General features: G+C 31.6%; 1 protein-coding gene across 3 annotated transcripts in view; it reads left to right on the top strand.

The window, feature by feature from the left end:
- Nucleotides 1–6,911, top strand: part of LOC123719003 (dipeptidase 1-like) — an 81,472-nt gene extending 74,561 nt beyond the window's left edge. For all 3 annotated transcript variants that reach the window (XM_045676076.1, XM_045676078.1, XM_045676077.1), the window contains 3 exons: nt 2,508–2,583; nt 3,926–4,064; nt 6,055–6,911. In XM_045676076.1, coding sequence (XP_045532032.1) covers nt 2,508–2,583; nt 3,926–4,064; nt 6,055–6,162 — 323 coding nt within the window. In that variant the 3' untranslated portion in view covers nt 6,163–6,911. The remainder of the gene's footprint in view (nt 1–2,507; nt 2,584–3,925; nt 4,065–6,054) is intronic.
- The last annotated feature ends 7,066 nt before the right edge of the window (nt 6,912–13,977 follow it).

The following is a 13,977-nucleotide window of genomic DNA, read 5'->3' as shown; positions in this document are numbered from 1 at the left end:
TCGAACTTTAGCTGAAACTTTACATAGTATAATATATATAAATATAATACATATTTTTAATTTAAATATTTCGAATCGTTTATCAAAATGTAAACATAACAACCAAATATACAATATTTACGATTTTATTAACCTACATAGTAAAGAGAAAATTAAGACAAATTTCAAAAGTTTAATCCCTGTGGCAAGTGTACCTTTGACGCTGGCAGAATTTTCTCGCAGTGTATACTTATTCGATGAGCGAGGAAAGCAACAGCTACCAATACTAACAACTTAACTCTTTAATTAGGACTTGCGCACTTGAACCCCATGGTCCAAGAGTCCTACTCCATAGGAAACAAAATGGAAATTGGGAGGAAAGTCTTTTATTTTCCGCCTGCTCTGTGGCCGCCCGAAGGAGGTGAGACGGGGGTATCCACGCCATTACCATCCTGTCCCATCTTCCAAGTGGTCAACGACATCCTATCCGGCCGCTTGTCTTCGTCTTGTCGCGTGTGGGCTCCAAAATAGCTGAAACATTGACGGAGGCAAGCAAACGGCGTATGATGTCGTTGAGCGCGGCGCGGCGAGAGAAACAACCTGCACTCTTTTGGCAATGGAGGTCATGGTGTCCAAGGCTACTTCTACGTCTTCGTCTAATATAACTACATTCTATATAAAAAAATAAATTCAGCCATAGTACAACTTAGACATGCACCTTCCTTAGCACATGTGTCGCGACAGCGAGGCCTATATATGATAATTCAAATAAAGGGATAATTAAGAAAAACACTTTTTGAACGGATTGAAGCTATGTAATATTATTAAAAATATCGTTCTGAAAATCGACGTTTCGCGTGCTTTACAGCGTGCGTGGTCACGGTGACTGAAGACAAAAGGTGTTGAATGTCAAAAGTATCACAGCTGCAGAGAAAGTTGTGTTATCTGTATTTATTATTTATTATTAATAATAATACATAGCTATGTTAACAAAAGACAATACTATGTGCAAAAGATAATTAAGTTAAAAGGAAAAGTAAGCAGACACAAACTAGTATATTTGCTAAAAAGGGATTTTATAAATTTGCATATGGGTCTATGTCGCTGACGCGTTATATTGAACAGATTATAATCGGGCTTAATCCAGAGATAATACATTTGAGAATGGAGCTGTTACTTAGGACAAAATATCATGTTGCGGCCTTTGTGTAACGAAAGGAATATATCTTTTGTCATGAGCTTGACCTCCATTAAAGGCATCTATACAGTATAAAGTGGTATTTAGGTCAACTGCTGGAAAATACTCCAAATAATTATTTAGGTACAAACGAACAAATACAATTTTCTATTAAGGTAGTAAACTTTGTATTGTTATCCATAAGTCCAGTAGTTTCTTTATAATAATTTAGGCTACCTTGCGAATAAATCAATACTAACAACGAATCGAAAGTTTTTTACCCAATAGTTACCAAAGTATATCTGGTCAGTCTCACGCTGAGGAATACTGTAAAACACGAAACGTCGAGTAACATAAACAATTGATTCTCGCTTGACTCCGTAAAATAAGTTTTATTTAAATTCAATATCGCCAGAAAAAAAACCTTTAAAAAAGTTCTTAACCACTGCGCAATCGTGGGTGCAGTGTTGGCCTAGTGGCTTCAGCGTGCGACACTCATCCCTGAGGTCGTCAGTTCGATCTCCGGCTGTGCACCAATGGATTTTCTTTGTATGTGCGCATTTAACATTCGCTCGAACGGTAAAGGAAAATAGCATGAGGAAACCGGCTTGCCTTAGACCCAAAAAGTCGACGGCGTGCGTCAGGCACAGAAGGCTGATCACCTACTTGCCTATTAGATTAACTAATGATCATCAAACAGATACAGAAATCTGAGACCCATTCTTGTATTTCTTATTCTTTTTATTACGGGATGTGAAAATTGTAAATACAAATTATACGTATGTAGCACGATTAAAATATATTACGAAGTGAGAATAAATAACTAAGCCTTGTCCGAATAATAAATAAAAAATTTAATGTATCATATTTTTAGTTTAGTTTGGTTTTTTTGTTTCCTGTTTAGTTTCGTCTTAATAACTGTGTATAACATGTATTTTTGCACTTCTTGCCTATCTTTTGTATTTTTTTTTTCTTTACTCACAGTGGTTGCCTGGAAGAGATCACTTGAAAGCGATAAGGCCGCCGGTTGCCCCTGCCTTTTGATTTAATTACGTTAATTTTTTTATATTGTAATGTAATGAAGTGTTAATAAATAAATAAACCCAAAATACATTAATACTAAATGTAAAACTACACCATAAATACTAAAATATTGCCTAATATTTCAATACAACAAAATCTAAACGTTGCGGTAAACTAAACTTACTCAATACGTTTTGATATGTTACACCTTAGATAGACAAGCGAAAATTTTAGCATTTTTGTATTCTACCCTTATTTGGCACAGTATTTTTAATTAACCTTTTTTTATAGATAGATATATTTAAGGTTGTTTTAATTTTTTTTACAGAACATTTCCACTACATTAAAACTATGATCGGTGCTGATTACGTGGGGATTGGTGGTGACTTTGACGGAGTTAACAGGTATAATATCTTTTCACCTATGGTTCTACATTATTTTGCGCATTCACAACTACCTTAACATAAACGGTACATATGGCTGAAAAGCCATAGCTATGGACAAGAAACGATAGATTTTTTTAAGAAATGCAATTTTCGTATAGCATTCGCGATGGCGAAATGATACCGAATATTACCTTTCTATCAAATTACTAATTTAATTGAGATTTATTTGGTTATGCTATTACTGTACTCATAAAATCCACGCAGGCAAGCTAACTCTGTATAAATATATTCTGTATTTAAATTACGCACTTAAAAGAATATCTTGTTGTTTTAAAAAGTTTCAGGAGCTTTTGAAATCCTATCGATGGTAAAACTCAAGAAACTTTGAAGTTCGAATACTTTGAGAATATAAATCGGTAAAGTTTTATAATTAATGCTTCTGAGGTCGTTATCAGTTTATTTTTATCTTTTAAGTTTCTTTCTACCTTAGCATTAGTTTGATCCTCGAGTTGTATGGTATTTCACGAATTCATTAAATCAATTTAACCTTACATCTAAGGATCACATTCCTCCATGCATTCGTGGTTTTTATGTTAATAGGGCGTAAGCCCTTTTGAGTTGTTCTATGTTTTATTCCCTGTATACTACAGGGAAAACCTTAAAGTAACTTTTTGAACTTTCGTTCGAGGTAGCATTTTGTAAAAAAAAATCCTCTTTCTGTATAGAATAGAACAAAAAATAAATACAAACACAACAGGCTGCCGCAAAACCAAGAATAATCTTTCAAGTTTTTCATTGGTCTAGTCTAGAACTACTCTCTGATAAACTGGGCCACTGCCCTGAGGCCAGTTTGTTTAGTCTGTGTCCAGTTCTTTTTAGACTGTGTTCATATTTAGAGTACGTTTCCTTTAAAAGGGTCATAGCCTTGAATTACATTTATGAAATTGTGTAACTTATACGCATAAATACCAAGAACGAGACAAACAATGTGATCTTTATAACCTACTAAATAGAGATCAAATCCCTTAATGTAATTTAAGGACTTACTGGGTTAAAGCCAACTAAAAGGTCGATTAAATTCAATAAATTCGATAATACGCCTGAATTTTGTAAGCCTTAACAAGGCCTTATTGACATATAGTTATTTTAAAATAAACATTTAAAGTAAAATTCCAATTATAAATAATGATCAACTGCTTGAGTCAGTGTTAGTTTGTATTCAATTCGACCTAATCGTTTCAAAGATGTATTTTTACAAACAAAATAATTTTTCGATTTTTATATTAATACAGGTTTGTGTGAGATGGACATATACTTTGAACTGATGTTAAATACATTTCTATTAATTGCTTCAAAACAGGGTGCCACGTGGCCTGGAAGATGTGTCCAGATATCCTGAACTATTTGCTGAATTACTACGCAGTGGACAGTGGACTGTGCAAGAGTTGAAGAACTTGGCCGGCTTAAACATGATTCGCGTTATGCGTCAAGTTGAAAAGGTAAAATTATTACAACCTTTTATAGATGATGGCCTTACAATGTAAAATATTTTATCTAATGATCATCCATGCCTCGATTAATGAGTCGTAGATTTTTCTATAATAAACAACGATTGCTATATTCGTAGCAATAACGAGTCGTACTTTGTAAACTGAAATCGACTGAGAACCGCAATAATTAATAGTCAATGAATGTTTAATCTTAACAGTTTAAACAAATTGCTTTCTCGCAACCGAACCGAAAGGGAAATTCTTGGAAAATTTACGGAAAACTTGTTCGATCAAGTAAACTGAACGCAGGTGTTTCTTTAATAGCAGCTTTATTTTTATTCGCTTTTAAATTTGCTATGATTAAATTAGTGAATTTTAATAAAATAACTTTATACAAATAGTAATATATACTTTTAAATAATAAATACAGTTATGTGTAGTGTAAACATCCTATTTATACAAAATCTATTGTAAAAAAGGGTATCTAAGGAAATTTACGTTGTAATATCGATTTCGTTTAACTGTCAGACATAGTCTAAATGCTTTATCGTAATTTATTTCATTAAAAAAAAGTAAAAACTCTTTTCAGCTTTATTGCCGATGACTTTTTATAGTTTGGTCGTGTAAATCGATTATAAATACACGAAATTTACGCGTATTCCTTAACACTAAATTGCATTGATTTTAATCTTTATGAATAACGTAGGTAGACAATATGGTAGATGGATAAACAGATAAATGTATTATGTTAGTATCATTATGTTTATTGTTAACGAAACTTTTAACCAAATATGTTAATGTGTAAAATAGTAAAACTCTTGTATTACTCAGTTAAAATAAGTGCTCATAACTATTTTAGAGATATTTCCGACTAATGGTTGGTGCTTAATTAAAGCTTCCACGTTGTTAATTTAACGATCACTTACTCAATAGTCACTAGTATTTGGACGACTCGTATGATCCCTTTAGCACGCTGTCAATTATAGTCCAATTTGCGAAATGTCAGCCATCGATATCATATGATATACGACTAATATATGATACCGATGTGGAACTTTTGTTTGAAAATTCCTGTCCCATTTTATAATTTACTGACCGTTACCGTTGAAGCCTTTTTTGACATTTATAGGTGTTAAAATTCACAGCATTATTTGTTTACAGAAAATATGAATATATAAAAGAAAATCGTGTTATTTACACTATTTATAACGGTGAACCGATTTGGATGACATTTGGTCGTGAGGTAACTTAGAACCAGGAGACGGACATATATCTGTGGTCATAAACCACAAGTACATTTTCATAATGACTTATTAATAGTTTTCATATTTCAATAGTGCCTTCAAGATTTCTTAATAATTGCTTATCCCGTAAAGTAATTAAATTGAATTTATCATATTCTGACCTATAGCTACAGATATATATTCTGTCTTCGTGAGACATGACATAAAACGTGGTATAAGAAAACGCAACAAACAGAAAAACGTAATGTATCTTATCGTGCCGATATTATCATAAACAATGCCAAACCAAGACGATCGAATCTTTACTGACAAAGCCGTAAAGCATAATATCATCTAAATTTTTTGACGTTGTAAGCAATATTGAAAATACGAAAATCATGTAAATTAAGGCCCTTTAAATCACTATCACCGAAATTTCAATTAAATTCTCCATTTTCCAATATATATTTGTCGCTTCAGTTGATTATCATGACAAAAATATCCGAATATATTTCTTATTAGAATTTCATCTAATTTTCATATCAGCAAGGCCAGCGATAATTAAATAAAGCCCAATATTCCCACAAATTCAAAAACAATATACATAATAAGGGTGATTTCATCAGTACTAACTACTGTTAAAGGCGGATTTTAGAACCCAAACAAACCTAGACCCTATAGCGAATCCTGGGAGCCTTCCATAGGCAGGCAAATTCGATTACACAGACTACATTTATTTTTAAAATACATATGACAACAATGATTGGTTTTTTTAGGTACGTGATGACATGCGAACCAACGGCGTGGAACCAGAGGAACATCCAGATTCACCCACCGACAATGGAAATTGTACCAGCAACGCTTTCTTCCTGGACTACGTTTAAAACGGCCTATGTCTATACTGTATACACCTTGATATTAACACACATTATATGCATACACACAGTTTCCCTTCATATTTTAAAACTTCGTATTAGCCCGGTAGCAGTGAAGTTACGTTAATTTTTTGATTTCTTTTGTTAAATTACGTTAACGCTATAAACTATTACAAAGTTTCGGGTTACATCCAATTACTTACGTTGGGTTTTATTTTAAATTCACCCTGACATTGCCAGAGCAAGTTTGACACTCGCGTAGTATATTGTTAAATGTTCAGCGAATACGTGCACTTCGACAATTACAGGTTTAAAGGACCAGAAAATTACATCAACAATTAAAGCTGTTGGTGTTTCGCCGTACTTTATACGATGCTTTTGAGATATATCAAACTGGTTTTACAAGGCACAAGCTGATGGCACTACCATATCATATAAGATTGCGATTTTCAATAACGTGAATGGTACTCAGTGAACTGATAAATTAACTAAAGTTATATACAGTAAATAAATTTCTTTAAAACTGATTTTTTTTTTGTATTTAAAACAGTAAATAATGATACAGCTCTGACCTTGAATTTAATATGAAACTTCCAGAAAAGTTATATTACATTAACTACGATATATTAACAATTTTAATTGTATTGTTGTAAAAAGTATTTAATTACTATCAATCACGGGACAGAGTATCCATCAGAATTATATACAGTACAGCAGGTGATTAAGAAATTTTGTAAAATTAAATTTAAGAAATAAAACACATCTTTAATTTTCACCCTTAACTTTCATGTTTTAATGAAATCACTCATATGTGGTGATGCTTTGTACAACAACTTAACGCATAACAACGGACAGCCTCGCCCAGATAGAATGATAAAGATCACGGAACCTTGATAAAACGGTTTTCGTTTTTGTATTCTTTACACTAAAAATGTATTTTAAAATATTTAGTATTTATAGATTATTTGGGCCATCAAATATTGACTTGGTATTATTGTCAAGTATCGTTAAGGCAATCGTTGATTAAAGTTACAAAAACGAGCCCCACCTAAATATAAAAACCTAATTATTACAGTTTTAATTAAAATATTCGTCTCAGTCTGATTGTAATTGTAATCAATTTCTTCAAACAGTATCTATATTTGTAATAATAATGTTTTAGGTGCGTAATATTGACAACGCTGCTACTGATTCGTGACTTTTTCTTTATAAATATCTTTGTAGGCACTTGCAGTATAATTTTAATAAGTTTTAACAAGTTATTAAACTATAATTAATAGATGTAATCGATGTAGTAGTGCATGATAGTACCTCACTGTGACTTACTTCCTATTCCTTCTGAAGTCTTTAACAATCCCTCTAACATGGATATAATATTTCATACAAAAACTAAATTCAGTATAAAAAATTATGGCCTTTAAATGATGGGCTTTCAAGGCCCCAGACTTGACTTACTAAAGTAGTGATTGATATGCCTCTTTATTCATAAAACTTTTCGAACGCTACACCATTTAACTGGAGTAGTGTTTCGTCTCTTTCTCTAAAATTCTATTTACACAAGAAAGACGACAATGGTGTTGTAAACACAACGTGGAATGTTTCATACACAAATAGTTAAATAATATTCCGATAGCGAAACGAACCGAACATTCCATAATTATTTGAGAGGTTTGTGATTGCAACGTCAAACGCGCTATTGTATTATAATTGTATTATTATGCCCACAATACAGCAATTGATTAAGTATTAGGAATATTAATTAAACCGGCTAATGTGATGATAATGATCTATTATATCCGTGGTGTCCCACTATCTTAAGTCCGGAAATGGCTTCAAAATAATTGATCAAAATGCATGAAACAAGCTCTAATCTTATAAGAATAATATATTTTTTAAATAAGGAATTATATAAATCTAATACTTTTGACTTTTCGAAATCAATGAAAGTTTTAATAGGAATTTAAAGGAGGGTTTTACTATGCATAAGAGAGAGTTTGGGAAATTTTCAAAAACATTGTCTATTGCTCTTTTAAATCAGTATTTCCATGAAATCGTAACTAATAATAATTCTTCAGTTTTATATTATATGAATGATTAATATATATTTCTCGATTGAATGGAAATCTCACTCTATTGTAAAATGTATGCGTCCTGGGACATACAATAATCCTAACACTGAAAGCTCAGAACAAACAGATCATGGAGTCATCGATGAGTGAAATTGACAATTAGGCAGGTAGAAATTGAAAATGGAATATCCAATAATATTACATGTCCCCTAGGTTGCATCAACAATTTTCCAAAGCAAATATCGCTTCTCACAAACAAATGTATTTTAAACTAAAAACCTGATCGTGAGAATCACGTTATTTATAATTCCGAGTATCGTTGTGAAAGTTCTAACTTGTTAATTACAAAAACTTGAATGAATACAAAACAATTGCTAATGTAAGTAAAGGCCCTTCTTCGGTAAGTAAATATAGTTTCCTTCAGTTCTCTCTTGTTTAAAGTGAACAGCTATTTAGTTGCAAATACTCTTAAGTTTGTTATTTTAATTGCGAAACTCTCTCTTAGCATATTTTTATTATATCGGTGTGATTAGATAGTGAACAATTTTTAAACAATGTTATGAATGCAATTGTTTAATTTTTATACTTTTATAAAAACGTTTTATGAATTCATAAAATGTAAATAAAAAATAAAATTTGAGAGAATGCCATTTCGGACGCTATAAATGTGATCCTATATACTCTTCGTGGTAATACATATATTATACCATAGTAATAGTCGTAGTAACCGTTTGATATATTGTGATTTAGTTTGGACTTTTCCATGGGAATTCTTATCTATTTTTAGATTCCACTTTCAATATCAAAATCGTCGACAAAATTCTTCTAAAGCTAGCCGTATAGCTAAAATATTTATTACACTAAAATATAGCAAATTCCATGGATCCCGCCAGTTGTTAATATGTAGTAGAGAGATATAGATCTGTTATATGAATCTGCAACCTCTATTTCGAACATTTCGCGTAGGATTTTCTCAGCAAAGCATTAAAGACGAACGTTTCATTTCGACGTGAGAAGCGTTTAGCTCCAATTACTAATCAATAATCATATTAACTTAAGAACTCTTTTTGCCTCTTGTTCGTGCTAAGATCAGAGATTACATTTTTGTCATCGATTTATCTGTGTAACTTAACTTAATAAAAGAAACATAAAAGTTGAGCAACATGTTAACTTAACTCGTAAAAAATATCCTAACTTCGGATATTAAATCAGACTTTTTAGCTTGAAGTTTCATGTTCATGGACATAGATTTGTATCTCTTTTTTCAATATCAAGATACCCGACAAAATGTCTGTCGACTGAACTTTTCGATCTTTTATCGCCTCAAACGTGGCTGTTATTTTGTTATTAATTTATTCTTGTAAAACTATATCACACAAACGCATATAATCTTAAACATATATATTAATAATCCTTAATATGATACAACTTGAATTAGTGGGACATTATTCCGTATAAATCAAGTTGTTTGATCCAGCATGTTTTGTACTTCTGTGGCAGTCCATTTGGACTTCGACTTCGTTAGTAGATTATGGCATTTCATTGCCTACGTCTTACTCGTAATAAAAGATGTATAATCCAGAGGATTTTTTAAACAACACAAGTATTGTGTTAAATTTTTCAATATCCCGGCATAATAATTAACATGTGAACGTAAACAAATATATCATTGCATCCAATTAAAATTAAATTATGTTGTCTTAAATTACTGAGCTCAACTAAAAATTATATCATGAATAAAATTTCCTAAACTTACTAAAATAATCGTGTCACCCAGTGTATATTAATTAGTTTATAGTTTGCTATTTTAAGGCAGTTTTAATTAAAATATCTAATAATATAATCGCGTTCTAAAAGGTAGAACGCCTGGATCTTTTATCAAAATTTAAATTTCGTGTACTCCAGGCATCCCATCATTCCATTTGTCTTTCCGAAGAACGAGTTTTGGTCAAAACTCACCAATGTCCAGATTGAACATTCTGATAAACGAGATAGGTCTGGTTATCCATACTTGCTCTCCTCACACTTTAAAATCGATTTTCGTTTAGTTCTTGCAATTTTAATTGTTTTGTTTAATATTTATACTATCACCTTTTATATGTTATAGTTGCCTATAAGTGCGTGTCACATTTAAAATTGTATATTGTGTTTCTTCTACCGATGCATCAGTGTACCGAGAGTTGTCAATCTTTTATCAATAACAAAAAAAGCAAAACTTTGTAATTTCAAAACACTTTAAAGTTTCATATTGCGCAATAAACTACAAACTACTATTATATAAATAAAACGCTATTATGCAAAAAGGTATCGTTAAACTAGCTTTCCTTTACGCTCGTACATAATTTTAAATATTACAATATTCTCAAAGGCCTTTAACTCATCAAATGCTTATTATAATTCGTCTAAATAGTGGAAAACAACAATGTAATCAACAAAAGGCACTACTTGAGTATTTATAAAGAATAATGTACCATTTACGCGAACACCACTTTATTCTTATAAAACTTACAGACTATTATATGCGTTTGTGTTAACATTTGTCTGGCGCGTATGAGGCCTAGTGGTAATTCCTGTACGCTCCATACAATATTTTTCTAAACTGTTTTATTAACCCACAAATATAACTAATAAACACGATTGATGTGTACTACTTTATTGTTTTATTTTTAACCTTACCATTTTAATAAATATTTAATATAATGTTTGTAGAAATGAATGAACTGGAACGGGACATTTTAATAATATGATAATGTAATGGTGGCATATTGTTGTCTGATATGTCTCAATAGAATGTAGTCAAAATATATTTATTAATATCGAACCTACTCTACAACTTTTAATATAACAATTATTAATTATTGACTGAATTTATTAAGTTTAAGGAAAAGAACGAGTAAGTCACTTTACAACTTTCATTTAACTGTAAAATATGCTTAGACAATTCAGCAACACGTTTTAGGAAGTCCTTGGAGCAAGGGAAAGGAAAGGTCGTGTAGGTAGTGATTTTGGGCGTTTTCATAACTACAATAAACATATTGTTCCACGATAAAAATAAAGCTATATTTATTTTAACCTTTAACATTTTGTATTATATAACATCATTATAACAGTGCAATAAACTGTCAACATGAAAATGTTATTGTAGCAACAAAAATTAACTGGTAGTGACGATAAAAAGTGTTCAATAGCTTCGCGTAACAAATACGATGTACTTTGTGCTTCTTATTGATTAATGTTACTAAAATAACAACTGTAACTGTTAATGAGTGGAAATTTAATTAATCCTGAAATAACTATCTCTTGTTACAAAACATTAAAACTCAACAATAGAGGGTAAAAAGGGCCGACATCGACAAACTCTGTTTTATTGATTATCCGTATAGGCAATGTGAACAGCCGTACGTCGTACATTTTTGGGTAATTGCGAATATAGAAAAAATGGGACCGAGATTCAACAAATGACCTTATGGGTTGATTACACTATCACAGCACGTCTATGGATATTAACGAAACATCATACCACCAAACCTAACATCATCTACGGAATGAAAACTAAATGTTTGCATAAAGACAAATTGTCCCAGTATCATATAACTATATTAAGTTTTACTAAAGAGCTTATCAAGCGAATCTTTTAACTCTTGACATAATTTTCTATATAGCTAAATGTTGAAGCTAATGGCCCAAGCTTTCAACAACGGTTTTAGATTGCATCATAATTCTATAATTATGATGCTTGTTTTCAAATGCGTGAGACCTATTAGCTACCGTGTCATTTGACACCTCGAGCTTGGTCCACGAACGATACTATATACAAATAGAGAATTCGTCTCCTATTTTAATATACACATAAAAAGAAAAATACAACTCAAATTGTATAAGTCCTCTTTGGGTTTGTAAGTAGGCTTAAAAGCTGCAAAACATTATAAATATGATTCCACCTTACGACACTTTACTGCCGAAGTTACTTTTATATAATTACTTTTGACCTAATTCCTTGTTCATAAAACTTCAGTGAGTTTTATTATTTTAACATAAATATTATAGAGAAATTGATTTAAGTAGGTGATAAAAAAAGTCTTCTACCTTATTTAAAGTAATAAAACTCTAACATACACAATGGCGTATATCTTAGAAGTAAACTTAGATTGCAGCATCAACATATGGTTCCATAATCAACATTAATGTCAGGTAAGTTGTAATAAATGTTACGTGATCAAAGTCACTACGTGCCTCAAAATTAGAAGTTAAGATTGTTAGTATCAAAGTGCCTAACAATATCAACTCTTAGAACACGTCTTGATACTTTAAAGGCAATTAACTTGATGTCAGCTGTCAGTTGTTTCGTTAAAGTTCTCTCAAATGATAGATCGTGGGCGTCTTAATAACAACTTTATCACACACCCACTTATGACCTTTTCCACATTTGTTTAAGGTTAGTAATTTCCATTTTACGGATTAGAATATGGTTATCATTATCCATTATATTTGGCAATCAATCTACTATCAAGAAACACACAAGGTCCATTCTAAACTAATTCCTTAGTATTTGTACCATTAATTAAGTAAAAATTGAAATATTCTGCACGCGTCGCTGACCTCAAACTCTGTTACTGCTGGGACATAAAAATATAGAACTCTCATAAACTGACAGGACTCTGTCCGTCGTGACCTATCGGGAGGGCAAGGGTAAAATCGATCTACAGTCCAACATGGGTACTAAAATGAACCAAAAAGTTAATAAATATGTAAAATAAATCTAAGACACGACCTAAGTATCAAAATATTAATGACGAAAGTCGATAGAACCGACTTGCGCTCCGCATTTCTGCTGGCAAATATCCAAATTACCGCCTCGCCGAGAACGGTCTTAGGATTTCTTTCGTATAATACACAATCTTTGATCTCCGATAATATTATCAAGATCTGTTTTGTTGGCTATCCTTTGATATTTTTGTTCGGCCTGTCTAACTTTAGTCTACATAGAGGAAACACCTAAATCCCATTATATTACGGCAGCGTTGTACCTGGCATAGCCTTACTTAGGCTACGCCATACTATAACGCATTAAGCCTGTTTTTAAAACGTTTTAATTAAAATGTATTCCTCCGTAAACCTTCACGGGTTTTTCCTTAACATAAAAAGGGTTCACTTGCAGTTAAATTAGTTATTAGTCAACTACAATAGATAAAAAAATGTATATACAATTTTCATAAATGTTTTCAGTGTTATCATTACAGGAGGTTCAAGTACTACAGAAAAGAAATTATACCTAAGACGACAACTTTCAAAGTTAGCTACAGGTTCAGGGAAAAATACTCGTAATTTTTTATTTAATTTTTATTTGTTGCACCCTCTCTTTCCCGTACTGTCCAATATAAAATTGATTATTGTGCCCAGACCTATTTTAAATTTCTGATTGAGTTATTGCCACCATTTTCGACTACAGATCACGAAGTTTCTTATTCTAATTCGGCGGAACGAAAAAGCTAGTACTTTACAACTTTAATACTATATTTATATTATCTAATAATGAGGAATTAGCAACTGAAACATTGTTAAACAACGTTCATTCATCGCCTTCTACTACTTATTTAATACAATGTAGTTTCGAATGAACTTCCGGACACCAGTATAAACAAAAGAATGTAAAATTTTCTTGATATGCAAATAATCAAATGTGTGGATCAATATCAATATTATAATTCACGCTCAACATCACTTGAATAGATTACAAATTGAATTACAAATCTAC

Source organism: Pieris brassicae, chromosome Z (assembly GCF_905147105.1).
Source record: "Pieris brassicae chromosome Z, ilPieBrab1.1, whole genome shotgun sequence".
In the NCBI taxonomy this organism is placed as follows: Eukaryota; Metazoa; Arthropoda; class Insecta; order Lepidoptera; family Pieridae; genus Pieris; species Pieris brassicae.
Note: the sequence above shows the minus strand (reverse complement) of the source record. Positions and strands in the feature narration are given on the sequence as shown.